This window comes from Crassostrea angulata, chromosome 6 (genome assembly GCF_025612915.1).
Source record: "Crassostrea angulata isolate pt1a10 chromosome 6, ASM2561291v2, whole genome shotgun sequence".
Taxonomy (NCBI): domain Eukaryota; kingdom Metazoa; phylum Mollusca; class Bivalvia; order Ostreida; family Ostreidae; genus Magallana; species Magallana angulata.
The window spans coordinates 30,101,090-30,119,336 of NC_069116.1; the positions used below are offsets into that span (position 1 = coordinate 30,101,090).

General features: G+C 34.4%; 2 protein-coding genes across 2 annotated transcripts; both read right to left on the reverse strand.

Annotated features, from left to right (window-relative positions):
• Nucleotides 1-1,120: 1,120 nt before the first annotated feature.
• On the reverse strand, nucleotides 1,121-3,214 carry LOC128190439 (chitin deacetylase 7-like). The gene has a single exon (XM_052862491.1). The coding sequence runs from the start codon at nucleotides 2,313-2,315 to the stop codon at nucleotides 1,149-1,151; it is 1,167 nt and encodes a 388-aa protein (XP_052718451.1). The 5' UTR covers nucleotides 2,316-3,214; the 3' UTR covers nucleotides 1,121-1,148.
• A 6,497-nt stretch (nucleotides 3,215-9,711) lies between these two features.
• On the reverse strand, nucleotides 9,712-15,424 carry LOC128188521 (protein LZIC-like). Its single transcript, XM_052859622.1, has 6 exons — nucleotides 15,301-15,424; nucleotides 14,777-14,876; nucleotides 12,803-12,938; nucleotides 11,713-11,811; nucleotides 11,392-11,569; nucleotides 9,712-11,056 (listed from the first exon to the last, which is right to left on the reverse strand). The coding sequence occupies exons 1-6, from the start codon at nucleotides 15,317-15,319 to the stop codon at nucleotides 10,998-11,000; spliced, it is 591 nt and encodes a 196-aa protein (XP_052715582.1). The 5' UTR covers nucleotides 15,320-15,424; the 3' UTR covers nucleotides 9,712-10,997.
• Nucleotides 15,425-18,247: the final 2,823 nt, after the last annotated feature.

Sequence of the window (18,247 nt, forward strand, 5' to 3'; positions counted from 1 at the left end):
CTTTAGTTTGTTATCTCCCAAAATAGACAAATAAATTCCACAAATAGTTCACCAAATTCTTCATTTTGAATCTTAATGAAAGATAATAATTTCTTTTTTAGATTGAGTACTAGTAACCGATTACACTGTTTTTGTGAAAATATCGCTCGTTATATTTCAAAGTAAATACCGAATTAAATGAAAGATTTTTTTATTCTTGAACACTGCCAATGCCAAACATTTCCAAGAGTAAGTTTTGAGAAGTCGGTAACGTCAGAATAATAGATAGTAATAGTTAATGTAATTGAAGTAGGTTATATCTATCTAACAATCTCCGTAAGACATTTTTTTAACTTCTTGATTTACCTTAAATGTTACAATTACCAAGTAAAAAACCAAATAGTATTGCCAAACTATTTTTTAAAAATCATGATATTAAATGTAAGGCAATTTTTTAAAATGTGTGTAAATAACTAAATATGTATTTTTGTAATAATGTAATGTAAAAAATTAAACGTTTTTCTGACATTGGAAACCCCCATGAAAAAAATGGCCTAAATATGTTTATCACATAAGTATTGACAATATTTTTATTCACTAAAGTACAAAAAAAACCCCTTAAAAATCCCCCAAAACAAAAAACCGATGCATAATATAAACGTTTCCTTGTGCAATATAAATTACATTATCGCCCCACTGTTATTGATTTTAACGTGTTATCGCTTTCTGGAAATACTCTCATAAATAGTTTCATCTAATCCACTTCTACTTCAAACGAACCGGACAAAAAATAAGAAAAAGTAGTAATTATACACCCCAATTATATCGATTTTAACAATCTTATCACTTTTTGAAAATATACAAATTAATAATTCCATCTATTTAAGAGGGCTCAATGGTCATGGTCATCTTTAGACTGTATGTATCTCCATCAAAAGGAGAGCTCTACATAAAAATATAGGAAAATGTTCAAATCTAAAAGGTAAAAAATACATCTATATGGTCTTTTTTCTTTACTAAATGATAGTTTATAGCAAAAGACATCATATATATCTAAAAATGTTAGGAAGATCTGACAGTTAATTTGGTGACCACCCAGCCTCCTTAATGTTATTTCTACTGAAAAAAGAGCCAACAAAAATGTATCAGAATTATAGGCGATAACTCTTTTAATATAAAAGACAATATTTGTCAAAAAATATTTTTGTGTAAATCAATGGAAATGTAGAGAGGACAAGGAACAAATATGGAAAACAATTAGATATGGAGGAAACTCCGTTATGGCCGTTGCCATCTTTGTCTGTTTCAGGTTCATAGCGCAGATGGTCACACTTCCAAGGCGCAAACCTGAGGATGTCCGAAAGCGGGGTAGGATTTTTCATCCACGCTAAATGCTGTTGATAAGTCACAAAATACACATCATGGTAATAATGTAAAATAGTCAAAAAGAAATAGTTCAATGCTTTCATGTTGTGCTCCTCTCGTAGCCACGAAGGGTGCATAGTAAAAAATAGGGGCGATCGCGACCCCGTGTAGTGGTTATGGAAATTGACCCAGAACAATTGGAATGCCTCCTCCATGGTCGTCGGACGACAGGAATCTGCGTAGAGACATCCGTTTCCGGAATCCCCGACTTCTAACATCTGGACCGGAACCTCCCATATTCCGGGATACTTTCCAAATGGACACGGAAGAACATTGCAGTCCAACTGCCATCCGAAATCCATGGTGTTTGGCCACCTTTTGGCACTGAAACCTTTTTCAGTTGCAATAGTCAAAGTGGAATCATATTCAAATCCGTTTTCCTGTAACAATGTAAACTGTATGTCACCTGATGGCTGTAGAAACGGACTCCGCCAACCCGTGATATTCCGGACAGGGACTCCTGCGTTTTCAGCAATAATGCTCCGTTGCTCTACGATTTCGTACTGTAGTTGGTTATATGAGGCCTGTTTCCAGAACGTTGTCGGAGTTCTGTGAGTAACGCTGTGTACAGCAATTTCGTGGCCTTTCCGGAATAAAGATCGCACCAACTTGTAATCCGTGAAATTGTGGGAAACAAACGTAGTCATGGTGATCGGACATCCATTGGGATTCAGCCGACCCCGTGAAAACAATTTTTCATACATTTCGTAAATTTCACCAGTTACAGCATCATCGAACGAGAACATTATCATCTGTGGAATTTCCGATGGCTCCAGATTTCCGGGCGCGCTTTTTCCACCGCAAAAACAAGATGGCAGACGACAGTTTCCATCTTGATAACACGTGCCAAGTTTAACGCCACAACCAAAATGGAATAATTGCACTATTAATAAAATAAAATAAATCCACATTTTTATCACTCTCACCAGTTGCCTACTGAATTGTGTAAAGCCCACAAAATGCACACATAATAACAGATTTTGTTATTGTAGGATCCGATGAAACAGAACATAAAGTGTTTCGCATACTTTGGGTAATTAATATAACTGAATGAACGTTAAAATTTCAACCCTTCTGCCAATCACTCAAAACTTGTCACGGATGGTATGGCACAAAACGTGTAACTTTTTTTTCTTCCAATAAATCTGGGAAACTGAAAATTCGGCAGCAATATTTTTTCCTCCCTCTCTCCTTTGGCTAATTACTGGTAATCTGTGCTTGCGTCCTATCAGCAATGTACATCTGATTCTCCGAATTTCTCTTTTAAACTGATCGGATCAGCGCGTGTTACAAAACTGGTGTCAATCACTAAAGCGGCAAGGCACAGGTGCCTGTTGAGTTTCAACTGGCCGGTGTACGGGAATCAAGTGAAAGGCGCCCCCTGGTATAACGTACCGTTGCTCGCCAGAGGCTGCCTGCCTCACTCACACTGAACAGAGAGACTCAGGAGCCACATTGCGCTCGACATCTTTTTTTTCGGTATCGCATTCAGGACATGCTCTTCGTACACATTAATTGCATTTTCCAATTAACGTATTTCGTGAGGTAAATAGGATCTGCACACTAACTATAACGACGAATGACAAAGTGACAACGCTACCCAGGTTTTTTCGTTAATCAGCCATATGTACGGTCACACGTTCTGACGACTTAGCCCATCGCGATAAGGACACTAAGTCTGCGTCAGGTGCGACGGGCGCGCCAATCTGCCTCCCCTCCTGACGGAAATGAAGAACGAACGAAATATAAAGTCTCGATAAGACCGGCATCGGAGCATGTCTTTTCTGCAGCTCTATTTTCTCGGATTTATCAATAGACAGAGGATAGGGTTTTTTCCCATTCCTCTTTCTCTCCCAGATGAAACGTAAATAGGCCTTAATGACACCTTCAAACAGACCATTTCACTTTGTGTGTTCCATGCGCATCAAATCTGAGGATGGGATTGCTTTTTATGCTCAGGAAATGAAAGGATATAAGGAGTAAATGTCATCAGTCATTTACTCCAATCGTCGTGATTTTTTACTAATCATAGAAATAAACTTGATTCTTTGGGTATTTTTTTTTTAGGTTTCTTTGGTTTGTTTCAGTGTCTGTCTGTTTTATATTTTTATGCCAAATTCAAGATAAACCATGGTATTATATTAAAAAACTTTTCTCTGTTGATAAACATTCAGTATGGGGACGTATTTGGCATACAAAGTAGGGATATATAGTGAGTGTGTCGCAACGGCCAAATTTATACCTACAAGAAAAGGCTGTTGTGTCCATCTGTCAAGTGCTTGTAGTAGACTCCGTGTTTATAATATTTACAAGGAACGTCGATCGTAAAGCAAACTGTGACGGAACTCGACCCACTGAAATCTGCCATCAACAAAAAAAATCTTCTTGTGGGGGAAATGTATGGAACGCCATAGCTGCCTTATGTGCCTATTTCATGTGAAGATGGTGCTTTATTATATGAAGGTGGTGCTTTATCATATGAAGATGGTGCTTTATTATATGAAGATGGTGCTTTTTTATATGAAGATGGTGCTTTATTATATGAAGATGGTGCTTTGTTATATGAAGATGGTGCTTTTTTATGTGATGGTGCTTTTTTATGTGAAGATGGTGCTTTATTATATGAAGATGGTGCTTTTTTATGTGATGATGCTTTTTTATGTGAAGATGGTGCTTTATTATATGATGGTGTTTTTTTTATATGATGGTGCTTTTTAATGTGAAGGTGATCACTCGGAACTCCTCTTATTTTTGAATACTGGGTTAACCATATATGTATTATCTCGAAATATTGAAAGTGAAACAAAAAATTGATGCGATCAAAATCCATTTGATACACTATTGCTAGTTCCTCTTTTTTCTAGCACAATTAGTATATAAGCTATCGAGAAGATCTAGCTGTGTACGACTTTACCCCAACCGAACTTACATCTATTGGCGGATCCAGAGGGGGGGGGGGGTCCGGGGGTCGGACCCCCCCCCCCCTCCTTTCTATGGGACATGTGATTTTTTTTGAAAACTTTTAACGCCTATTTAAAGGCAAATTTCTCCATTTATAATATAAATACTGTAGTTATCTCAAATAAATGCTTTTAAAATTGCTTATTTAAAGAATTTAATACAACGTATCGTAATTTTGTTCTTATATGAAAAAACCCAATCGAATTTTTATCGAAATAATGTACATTGTACTCCCCTTCAGCATCCGATGTTTACTACACTGAGTAAACATGTGAAAAATTAAAGAAATACAAAACAATAAAAATAAAGTATTATAATAGATAAGTTTTACTTCGTTTCGTACGAAAAATAGAAAGAAAATTACATGTCCCGCTTGTTTATTGACAAATAATGAATTTTGCACGTATTGATTTTCATCAGTTGGACCCCCCCCCCCCTTTTCCAGATAGCTGGATCCGCCTCTGACATCTATTAAGAGACAACTTATATAATGACGGAATATTACAAGAATTAAAGCCTAGTAACGTTATCCTGAAAAGCAGAAAATTGAATTTAATAATTATTTGTGTTTAAGCGAATGTTATGCCCTAGCAATCTGATTAAAATAAGATCTTTGATCCGCTCTTAATTGGGAGTTGATTTTAATCAACTCTCCTATACAGTTACTCAGACAAACCGAATGTGAAACAGTGTTTGGACCTCATCACAAATCATCGCTGCTGACAAGACTTAGTTCTTGAACATAATTGATAAATTCGATGTAATGTATGCTAAAGCATTGCTTTTCAAGGAAACTTATTTATAAATAGCTTGAAAATAGTCAGATTTTAAATGGTACGAACAATTTAGATATTTTTTGTAGTCGTATGTATTCCTACGCCAGAGTTCAATATAGTCTCGTTCAACTCGACGCTCGGCTTTCTCCGTAAATCTCCGACAAGCAGAGAGTCTCCCTTGCTTGTCGGAGATTTACGGTGTCAGCCGAGCGTTTGGTTGAACGAGACTATAGAGTTCATTATTCCTTGGATCCATACAATTTTCGAGAAATATTTCTATTACTGATACATAGTTTGATTGAATTAATTTTATCTTTAAATATTATTTAAGATGATTCATATGGGGGGTTTCTCGACATTCTTGTCGAAAAAGTCCAAAAATCTGATTTTAAACAGACTGATGCCCTAGGTGATAGGATTTGACTGGAAGATAAAGTAAGGGAAAGTCACAGGGAAAGGTCTACTATACTATAATATAGCTTAAAGAAGGCCCTTTTATAAGTGGTAAAGGCAAAAGTAAAATGTCAAGAAATACTGACAAAATATTGTATTATTCAATTAATCATATTTGTCAATTCAGTTGAGATTAAGTCGTACAGTTCATCTCGTAACATAAATACTTATTATGCTAAAAAAGAGAAACTAGCAATTGTGTATTAAATGGATTTTAACTGTATCAATTTTGTTCTAGTTTCAAAATTTCGAGATAATAAATGTTAAACTCAGTCTTCAAAAATAAAGTTCCGAGTGACCATCTTCCCATTAAAAAGCACCATCACATAAAAAAGCACCATCTTCATATAATAAAGCACCATCTTCATATAACAAAGCACCATCTTCACATAAAAAAGCACCATCTTCATATAATAAAGCACCACCTTCATATAATAAGGCACCATCTTCATATAATAAAGCACCATCTTCATATAATAAAGCACCATCTTCACATGAAATAACCACAGCATAATATAATAAAGCACCATCTACATATAAAATAGCCACATAAGGCAGCTATGGCGTTCCATAGAAATGTCTTTAAAATAGGCGAATGTGGTTGAGTTAAGGCCACATACATCTCTCCCTCGTCGAAGCTGTAGCAATGAAATTCTTCTATCTTATCAATGGTAACCGAACGTAACATGACATTAAATAATGTTGAAAATAGAGTCTTCATTTCTCTGAATGAATTCTTATTTCAAGGAATGTTTTAACAATGACTCAGAGATTTCGGATGCAGTTCAATACTAGCACATAAGCTGGGTTCTTTTTTTTTTTTATTTCTCCCTTAATCGCCACATCACTGTGACAACAAAAATTAACACGTGCCCCAAGAACGTCCATTAAAGATATCTAATTATTGCGCAAAATTACAAACGCACAAACTAATTTGACAAAACGTCACGATATTCTTTCTGTTTAATTTAAGGGTATTTTTGTTTCGTCTGCGAGAGGAAAGATTTGATTTATAAAGTTAACACTCAAGAATGCTACCATGCACAATGCTTAATTATCATGGCATTACTCTCTACTGTTTTATTGTCCATACTCTTTGCCCGGTTATATGATCTTTGCATAATTATATGCATATTATTCGCAGGTTCAGTGTTTAACTGAGCTTCAATAAATCAAAACTTTTGTCACGATGGCTAAAAAATAACGGTTTTTTTAATTATTGGACCACATTCATTTCTGGATATTGCAAAGAATTAGAAATCTTCTTAAAAAGAGGCGAGAAAGTTGATTTGCTTCGGTCTTTTTAAATGACGCCCGATCATCCCGAGTGACAGCGGTCATCAATCTTGTATTCCACTTCATCAACCGGCCGTGTGCTGGGTCCAACGTTAGTCCATTTTTCACGAGCTGCATGCCACGAGCCCGGGGGCTCTCTCGCGAGTGTCAGATCCCACAGGCCACGTGTTATTTCGTCCCTCAATTACTAATGAACGATCCCAGTAACTGTACATTTTACGTCGGGTTTGATAAACGACTATTTAACATATTATCTTCCTAATGACAGGGGTTTGTCTATGCATCGATTTGATAAACTGGGGCCCAAGCGCTCCGTGAACCAAATTAAATACGGTGATGAGGCGGGAAATGGCGTTTTAAGTCTAGTTCCTAGCCTAGAATTGGTAGATTATGCCACAGAAATCTGTCCGAACAGGAAAGGAAATCACATAAGAAGTGAAGATTTCTGCAGGACTTCATAAATTTTATCCTTTATCCTTCATTTAAGAAGAATATTTATAGATTTATAAGCTTTCATGTTATAATAGCAAAATTATCGACTCTCTCTCTATAAATTACACAGTAAATGGATGTCGAGAATGTTTTCCTAAAAAGAAAAAGAAGAAAGATATTGAAATAAAATGTACAGACAATAATAGACATCCATAGAAAACTTTCACTTTCATTTTTTCATGGTCAAGTTACCAGATTCAGATATTTATTTTATTTTGTAAATCGTAGACCGTTTGATATCTCCTGCCCGAAAGTGAATGGGAGTATGGAATAGAACATTTTTTATTCATTTAATTTTCAAACAAAGGCAGAAAAAATATCCGAAACGTGTACGGGTTAAGTAAAACAAAGAGTGCACTTAAAACAAGTGGTGTTCGTAAACGTGCTTCTGAATTTAAACAAACAGCAGCGCCGTGATAAAGCTCGCGGCCCATTGCAGTGCATCACCTTTCCAAACAGGCGAAAACAATGGAAAGGTGTTAATAAATTCGGTACTGTCCTGTAGCAACTGTTTGTGTTAATCAGATTAATTGTTCTAGAGGAATCTATGAAATGTATTGCTGCAATAAAATTTTTGTCAAAACACAGACGACTGGCGACACATCTCGAGTTATCTCGCCGAAATCTCGGACTGAACATGTGACATGTGTTTGTTCTGCACGTGAAGAACGACAATTAGTATTTCGAAAATTTAACCCCCCAGGCAACGGGCTGTCAATATCATTAAAAAGAATATAATTTCCGTTTTATCTTTTCATGTCACTTGTATCAGATTGTTTGTCAGTGCCGAATCTTCGTGAAAGATCGACAAAAAAGTGAACTGTCTTTCTTTAAATTGATAAAATCCCATTACCATAATGGATGAGCAAAGTTTTTCACTTTCAACATCAAAACCCAGTATGGGACACTTATTCCCTTGTTCGTTATTATATCGGAGCTACTCAATCATTAGAATTGATTACAAACCCTTAATAATTCTCTTTATTCTTTGTTTCCAAACTCTAACTGCTAATAACATCAACCCGTGCAGGCAAAGACCAAATTTCAATCAAAGTACTGATCATAGCACCTTAGAGACTGATAACATATCATGGCATTGGCTCAACTTTCAATTTCTGTCTCTATGAGTAATTCAGGGGAAAGGTTAGCAAACTCTTAGTCAAAGACCAATTAAATCTACGCTATTGATTCTGGAAACATTGTAACATCCGCAATCACAGAGAAATAAGTAAAAGTGAGATTAACCAGAAGATCCCTGGTACTCTATAGATACCATGACGTCCCAACGGGGAAACAGGTTTGAAGCCATGCGGCGATAAAAGGAAGGAAAGCAAATCCTCATCCCCTGCATTAAAGAAGGTGCCAATGTGCAAAACGCATCATCGGGCTCTCTTGTACGTCGTCAGACAAGAGAAGAAGCGCGCGAACACCCGGAATTCATGTCCATCGCCGGGGAAAACGTAGCGTGGTTTTCCGACATGCTACATGTGGCCCCCGACGTGAGATTATTCAGATTGGAAGTGTGTATTGGCATTAATAGTCCATTAATACGTCATGATGGTTTTCCTTTGTAGCAAAACTGACCCAAGGAGCGGAACACTGAAACTCAATTATATATCTAATCTTCCCACATTGTAAGGCCGTGTACTGTCCGCGCCGAGGATATAAATGTCCGGATGCTTTAATAATTATAACTGATAATCTTGGAGGGGAGTGAGGAGTATATCTCGACCGTGCATTATCCGTCATGGGATAACACTTTGCAGGGTCCCCCTAAAGCAATGAAAGCCTCCTTTAATATACTGTGTTAAGTAGTGAGGATGACTTTACTGTCTGCAAGTTTGACACTTTTCTCGATTTAATCTTCACCCCCAACAATGATAGATTAAAACGATGCCCTTTATATTGCTATTTCAAGTGTGTTTTCATCGCGTAATTTATGGTACTGGGTATATTATCATAATGCCCAAAACTACGATCTAAAAGTATTTAACAGAGGCAGTTTTTAACAATGCATGTACTTATTCTCTATTTCATTATATGTACAATAACACACTACATGTACTTCTCAAGATTATTGTTTTATGGAACACTTCTGGCATATATAAATTTAAAAAATCAAAAAATAGATCAAAACACCGTATATCCTTTATTTTCGCGTAATGCGAATTATGCGGAAGTAGAAAACATCTGTAATATAATTTTTTTTTTTACGAAAGCAATTTTTACTATTCTAAAAACGTTATGGCGCACACAGACATCATTTCTGTCTGGGTTTTTTTTTTTTGCGAGAAAAAATACTAAAATTAAAATATGATTTCAAAAATAGCGAGAAATAGATCATCGCAAAAATCCCTCAAATTTGTAAAATGCATTTTAACAAACTAGTAATCTCATCAACAGTAGAAAGTCAATTGAAACATTGCAAATTTCACAAAATCAAAAATACTTTTTTTACCAACATTTTATTTGCATATCATGGTTATCACATATGACAACATATTTTTTCATACAAAGTAGCGATTTCTGTTTCAATTATTAAATCAATTTTTTCAGGTATACATCTTTTCCTCTCACAAGTTCATGTATTGAAATATGTTGCCATTAGCAATTTAAACATTTAATTTCATATCATATTGTTACATTAAAAGTTTAGACTTTATCAAGTTAAACTTATCTATAACAGTCTAGACTGTTATAGATAAGTTTAAATTGATAAAGTCTAAACTTTTAATGTAACAATATCACAAGCAAGCAGCCCGCAAAACAGTCTATTATGCACTCGCACATCCAAATGCCAGCAAATGCCTATAAATGACAATGAATGAATTTCATATGCAAATCACTCCAATTTCTCATGACAAATGTCAATGTCCTCCAAGTATTACATGTACATTGGCCTAATTAAAAACAGGACAGCATCCGGTAGTTGACGAGATTTGGAAGAGATACTGATGCCATTATTGGTGTAGTCCAAGATAAATATCAGAACATTTACTAAATACAGTAATTGCATGTACATGTATACACATTTCATATCAAATCAATATGAGACTGATAAGTTGAATTCAATATGTAAAATTTGAAGAAAAAAAAACAACCCATGCTTATACAAAGTAACTATTGGTGATACTTTTGAAACACAGTTGAAAGGTGGCCTTGAATATTTTAATCCATTAGTAAGAGATTAAATTAATTATATAGAGCGATTGGAAATTTCTTTAAAATAATGTGTAATGATTAGAGCAAGAAGATATGATCTGATTAACTCACAACCCATTCACAAAACATTAAAATTCATATTCATATTTTTTTCCTCACTATTTAACATAAAAGATGCATTAAAAAGTTGATTACATGAAAACTACAGATTTTAAAATGGTATTAATTGAGTACAAAAAGGTATGGTATTTCAAAAAATAAACGACCCAGGATCCTAATAAAGTTCACCTGTCCTTAAATAACATTCCTTGGATCAGGCTGCAAGGCAAGGAAGCATCTTTGCAATTTAACTCTGAAAACAGATGCTCTCCTTGTGATCTGGACAATGTTGTAGTGATGTATTGTCAGGTGACACTAGGGGGGGATGATGATCGGTCTGGCTTATCCCCAGGATTATTTAGATGCCTGCTTCACCTGTGAACTAGCTACAGCCAACACCTTATCACCAGAGGCTGCATAATAATAAAAAAATAAAATTACCGGTATACAGGTGAATCAATTTCATATGATCCAATTCCTAGATGATCGGGCCATGAATGAAATGTGAAACTGTTTGTTGATGGGGTTTATTTATCTCATGATATCGATTAAATATCATTTTTTTTCTATCTCTTTAACATAACAAAGATAAAATCACAGGATGTATTTAGTAGTAATAAAATAGAGCATATTTCATTAGTACAAAAACCCAGATCGATGACATTTTGATACCAAAGAACAATAACTCTTGCACTGAGCTGAGGAAAAAAAAAACCAATCATGTGAAACTAAATGCGTAAAGTCATACCTAAATCTCCAGACACCTGTTCGAATTGCTTGAGACTAGCGCTGGAGTTGCTCTGTAGGTAGGACTCTTCTTCGGGTGTAAGGCTCTCTCCAAGCTTCTTCAACGCCGTCAGGATTTCAACAGATTGCTGAGTGGCAATGTCACCAGACAGCTTCCCCACTTTTTCATCTCTTCGTATCTGTGGCGAAAACATGATACATGTAATGAAATACTTTGATCTTCATAATGACCATCAAGACAATCTAAAGTTGATTTTTACTTGAAAGAGTGCAAATTTCATTCAATCATTTGGGTATATAAAGGATGATTTATGTTCAATACCTCGGCTAGCCTTTGTCGAAGCTGGCCAGGTTGTTTTTTGGCAAACATTCTGATGACCTCTGGAGTTTTGAAAGCTTTACTAATGGCTGCTTGGATGGCCTGTCAGCAAGGAAGACAAAGTCCACATTAATCATACGAGTGTATACCTGGTATGAATTTTTAAGGGCTCTTCAAATTTTCTGCAAATATTATCAATATTAACAGGGAAAAAACAATGACAATTTGAAGCAATAAAAAATTCTTTTAAGTCATAATTTTTGCCCAAGTATATTTAATAAAGTGTGGTTTGACCTAAAAAAAAAAAAACAACTACTGCTTCAAAAATAAAAAAGAACATAAATTGCATGTAATTTTTTTCTTTACATAAACATGAAGATTAAGCTGATTCAACAAATAAAACTCATGCAAAAGTTACAATAATGACTCTTATACAACAAGGGTTTTTTCATGAATTAGGTTCATTACACCTACCCACCACTAATTACTATCATTACAGTTGCGTGCAAAGAAATTTTCATTTCATCGTTTTTAAAACCAACCAATTTACATTGGGTGCAGACTAAAAATATTCCTCTTTGTTGATTAAAAATAAATGAATTTAATCAACTCTGGAAGTAATTAGGAATTGAAATGCATGTATCTTGCATCATTATGGCATCATACGTTAATACAGTAATGAATACCGCTGCTTTTGCAAGATTAAACTGAACTTATATAAGCCTTGGGTTTTTTTTCAACCTATTTTTCTCTTGGAAAATCAACAGTTACAAAAGAAAAGCCTCCCTTAAATTTTCTTTTTAAATCAAATATTGCAGGTAAAATTTAAAAAAAAAATGATGCACTTAGAAATTCGCTTATGGTGAAACTGACATCATAAATATGACACCATGCATAACAAAATTATATTGCAAGAATTTATATCAGGTATTGTCTTGCTGCTTATAATCTTCAAATTCTTAAAGAAACCATCTTTAATGTCAGTAATTAAGAAAATCACTGAAAGCATATACACATGAGGCAATCTATAGAGGCATTTTAATCTCTTTCACACGAAGCTCTGTTGCGTTTCATCAAATATTTGACAACTTACCAACTGCATACCGCTGAGTTGATCCACAAGACTGAGGTTTCCTCCCACCATGTTGTCTAGTGACTCCTTGAATTCAGTTAACTGGTCCATTGTCTCTTGCTTTGTTTCTTCATATTCATCAGCATCTAGGTCATCTCTGATTCAAATAGAGAAGTTGGTAATTACATATACTGAACTGTACTGTATCCCAAATCAACCTTATCTGAGGCATACAAAATTAATGGCACACAAGTTGTATTTTCCCATATATCATAAAACTGATACAAATATAGATACAAGTTCCTTGGAATACTGAAGGTAACAGGAAATCATTTACAAAAAAGTTGCATGAAAAAGAAGATTGTAGACCCATCTACATTTAATAGACAGATTAATCATTTGCTTAATTATTCTTGGCAAAGCAGTTTGCAATTAAACAGATAAGAACAATGTTTTTGCACTTGGTCTTTATTTTGTGTTTCTCTTTTGACTTTTATTTTGTGTTTCTCTTAGCATGTTTTTCATGGCATGCTATTTCCCTGGATTTCTCCCCATATTTCAGAGTGCGTACTGTTATCTTTGATTTTTATTTTACAGTTTCAATTAGAGATAATGGTATACAAAATAATTGTTAAATAAAAAATATATTCAACATATTTTTATGCATGCATTTGAATATAAATGGGAAATGCTAGCCTCATTAAATAAATTGAAAATATATTTTTAATCCAACATTTTACAAATATTTTATCAACTGAAAGTTATAAAATGGAGAACGTAATTGCTCTTATCTTTAAATTATTGCTTTTAAAGGAACTTAAACAAAATGGCCTGAGTATATTACGATTCTAAGAAGGATATTTAAATTAATATCATAAACTAGTGATTATGATTTGTAAGCAAATTGTCCAAAAATCAAAGTCAAGAATAATTTTTTTAAGATCTTGTTTTAATTTTATTTTTAAATTTGTTTTAATCTCTGAACTGGTAAGAATTTCAATACACCCAATTTTCTTTTCAGAAAAATTTATTTTTCAATCTTAACTTGTTTTTATATAGCTATTTTGAATATTTTATTGAAAAGTCTCCAACTCTTACTCAAAACTATTCATATCTAGAAAAAGCATCTAAAGTATGTGTATCATGAGGAAATTAAAAACAATAATTAAACCTGTGTCATATTTGTTTCCAAAATGTGAGATAAATCATGTTTCTAGTTTCTTTCTGCAGTTTCTAGTCTTTTTCTTGTTTATTAAAATTAGAACAAATATTCTCAGTAATTCTGGTGTTATTATTATCATTATGACTTCCATTGTCTTATGGCAAAAGCTAATCTACATATGCAGTTTCAATCAGAATACCATATGTTTTATAAAAATATTGTTGGCTGATAACCGTTTGTGATGTAATTAAAAAATATTTCTGCATCTCCCAAATAGAGCCCCACCCTGGTTCCAGGAATCTTCCCTCACCAAGGGCTCTTCATTATTTAAAATATTTGTTAAGACACCAGTATAAGGCAATAGATTTTCTTAAGGTTTTTTTTATATTACATTTTGTTTATAAAAATAACATACCTGTTATGAATAGAAAAAAACCAGTTAAAAACAGTTAGGGTAATATTTTACTTTTCCTTGCAAAAAACCTTCCTTATTTATCTTTTTTGGAGGTTTCTTTCTTTTTTTTTGCACTTTGATTCTATTAGCACTTTAGCAGTAATGTATCTGATTATGCTTCTACCATAAACCTAGTTATGATAGAACAACAAATGACATGGTCACAATGTAAGTAGATCTGAGATTCATATCAGCTTGTGACCAAAGGAGGCAACATTGTGAGTGAACATGTGTTCATGTACTAGTAATTATGCAATGCAGTTCAAGCTACCGGTATTTTAGTAGTTCTTGATTTGTTTGCTCTGTTCACTCTTCTGTCTGTGAGAAATACATTTTATAACTGCAAAAAATAAGGCAATACCAAATAACTTCAACATACTTTGCTTCTTCTAAATCAGCTAACTGTTGTACTAATCTATCAAGTTGCTCTTCTAAGTTACTCTTTAGTTTTTCGGTCTCTTCTTGGCCCCTTGTGCTCTCTGAAAGAAAAAAAATGCAAGATGATATATAGATTTCCTTCTGCATCAACTTTGAAACTTGTTTACCAATGTTGTCACCAGTCTCAAAATGTCAAGTGTTCAATTCATCCTCCAAACCAACAATCAAAAGACATGACATTGATATTCCGCAGCATTATACACAAATACAGGAATAAACAAAAAAATCTTACATAAATAATTTTTTGTACGTAATGACTACACAGAATTTAAAATAATGTACTACCTGTTTACCCCTCCTACTATTCTCATTTGAGAAGTGGACAGGCATAGCCTAGATGTAAGCTATACCTGTCCACTTCTCAAAGAGAATACCCCTCCCACCTCTTGCCACATACAGTTATAACATTAGTGAAAAGACAATTTATTTAAACAGTGAATTTTTAATGGAAGTAACTGTACATACTGTGATGAGATGAGCTCATTTTAGTAAAATTCTGCTGTCAAACGTATACAAGTTGTCTAAAACTCAACGGACACTTTTTCACAAGACTTTGCTCCTTTTTGATATCGGAAGTTTACGTTTAACGCTATTAATGAAAGTGAACTAACCGCAAACCTACTAATTCCGAATTGTTATTTTTTTTTCAGAGGTTGAGTAAAAAAATAAATTTGAAAAGTATGCAACTTGAAGGGAAAAACGTTATTCACCTCCGAGTTTCATACATTTACGACCCCCTCCCCCCACATGTTTATTGATGTATGTATATGAAACATACCAAAAGTTTTATACCTAACGTAAACTGAGCCCAAGAAAATAGCACAGGTGCTTGAAGACAAGATCAACCAACCCCCCCCCCCCCTCCACCCCCCACTCCTAAGTATCTAGCTGCAGGTCTGTAGCTCCCGGTCACTAATAAGTATCTAGGCCCTCGAAAAAATGAATAAAGTAACGGGGAGAGAGCTATGAACACATTCTGCTTGATTAGCCAAATATCGGGCACGTAGCATCGGGGGGGTGGGGGGGGGGGGGGGGGGGGGGGGAGGGCTGACCCCCCCCCCCCCCCCCCACCTTTTTCTCGCAGCAAGTAATTTTTTTTAAATTTAGATATAAAAAATTCAATTATCATGGAGTTGCCCCCCCCCCCACTTTTTTGGAAGCATGTAAAAAATTGATATGAAAATAAGGAAACTAGGATTGATATTGAAGATATTCTACCGCAGCCCCCCCCCCCCCCCCCCCCCCCCCCGGATTTTGAAGACTTTTGGAAAGTCCTAATTTCCTTTTTATTTGTTCTTTTTTTTTTTGCTTGTCAAGATTTTTTGTATGAGTCTGCCCCCCCCCCCCCCCCCCCCCCTCCACTTTAAAAAACGATGCTACGTGCCTGCATATACAAATGTACCATTGGTTTGTCAAAGATGAAGATAACTAAATGTTCCCTCACATTTTTTATATACGACCAAGTATACTACCATGTCTCAACCAAAGACCCCCCCCCCCCCTCCTCCTCCGTAAACAAAATTATACAAAAAGAATCCACACACAAAAAAAAAACAAACCCAACCCAGTAAAGAAACACATTTAACATTTGAAAGCAAACTGTAACAAATTTTGAAAATCGTCTGCCGACCCTCTTATACAGTAATTACCACATTGCGTGCCTGGGTGTTTTTCAATTCAAGTCCAAAGTCGCTGTTAGATGTCTTTCGTGTTAATTTTTTGCGATTTATTTCATATATATACGAACGTTTCTATCTCTCAGAAAATTGAAATACCATCCAACAAACAATAGCCCCCCCCCAAAAAAAAAAATCCCAAGCCGCTCATCCTTTAAATTTTTTTTTATATAGCAAATATGCATGTTTCAGCACGTTCCAAAAATATCACCAAGTTTAAAGATGGCTTCAAAGTGACAAAAACAAGGCATTTGTTGAGTACCACTAGGCTTTATTATAATAATATCGTTAATATAACTACTAGTATTCATAGTTTATTCATAGTTAATGAAAACGCACGGGACGGTGTTAAATATATGCAAGGACGGTTTTCTGTTTTTAAAAAAGAGAAAAAAAGAATGCATTTGCGGTGTATCATTTTGCGAGTGAAATGAGTGAACGGCTTTGAGTTTTCCTTAGGAAACGTTCTCAGTAGCTTGTAGAGATATACATGTACTTGAATAATGAAAAATATTTAGTTCTCGCAAAATTTGCAAAGGTTTCCGGTGCATAAATAAAGCAGCAATTTTCAAGGATGATATGCGTGGGATGTTATTTAAGAATTTTGGTACCTGAAATACTAGTAATGTCAATCATCCGAAAACCACTTGGATATAAAGATATAAATCTAAAATATTCATTTATTTTATTTGTAACCCATACCACATGCCATTTTTTTTGGAATTATGGGGCCCCAAACATATGAAATAGAAATGATAGTTTTCCTGAAATTATTGTTAAAATTTGGCATGGAAATGGAATATTTGAAGAAATCAAATTAATATTTATAGTTTTAACTATCATTTTATTATTATTTTAATACAGTATGAAGTTGAACACATGTAGTGACTGTAAAAGTAATATCTAAGTCAAAGTTTAAAAAATCTTGCTTTACTGGTCGCTTCATGGCCAGTGCATAATGAACACAACAACATGTGTTACGATTATTACAAAATTTTGAAGTATAATCAAATTATAATGCAAATGAAAAAATATTAATAATGCAATCTTTCTAAAATTTTGCATACAAGTAGACATTCATTTAATATCTCAAGTAAATGTAAAAAAAGAAGTAGGAGTCACATTTTTGAAAAATTGAGATATGGCATGAAAGAAGCTAATTTTAGGCAAAAATTGGAGATAATTTTTTCCTGACTTCTATGAAATATAAGCTAATTATGCCAAAATATATCGATAGAAATATTAAAATATTGTTCAAATATTACTGAGTAATGAAAATTTTTCCTTATTTTAAACCTTCCGCCACAAAAATAGTCGCTTTACTAAACTCTGTAAATAGGTAATTTTCTTTTAACAATTTTATTCAATATGGTTTATTGGACATTTTCAAATATTCATATGGAAATAGAATTAATATATAAGGCAAAATTTTAAGACTAGAGGTGACACAAAATAGTTACCCAAAGAGAGAGGAGCGAACCTCTTTAATATCAATAACTCTTTTTCCAAAGGACTGCATTTTACAAGTAAGTTGTCTTTATAACGTTTGGTTAAAATGGTGGTCATCTCTATAAATCGACAGTCACGACATCGACAATGATAACAAACTTTATACAAGGAACCGAATTCATTCCGATAAAATCACTCGGACGGGATGTGATAACTGTCCCGTCCCTTATTTTGTCACGCATGCAATTTGCATCTTTTTCACATCAATCTTCCTGCGTCTTGAAAAA

Bases quoted from the DNA above. Each gene is read 5' to 3' on its own strand.
- LOC128188521 (XM_052859622.1), bottom strand. The intron at 11,812-12,802 runs GTAAGTTGTCAA...CCTTGCTGACAG, and splicing joins AACTCAGCGGTATGCAGTTG to GCCATCCAAGCAGCCATTAG. The intron at 11,570-11,712 runs GTATTGAACATA...TTTTCGCCACAG, and splicing joins TTCGACAAAGGCTAGCCGAG to ATACGAAGAGATGAAAAAGT.
- LOC128190439 (XM_052862491.1), bottom strand. From the start codon at position 2,315: ATGTGGATTTATTTTATTTTATTAATAGTGCAATTATTCCATTTTGGT.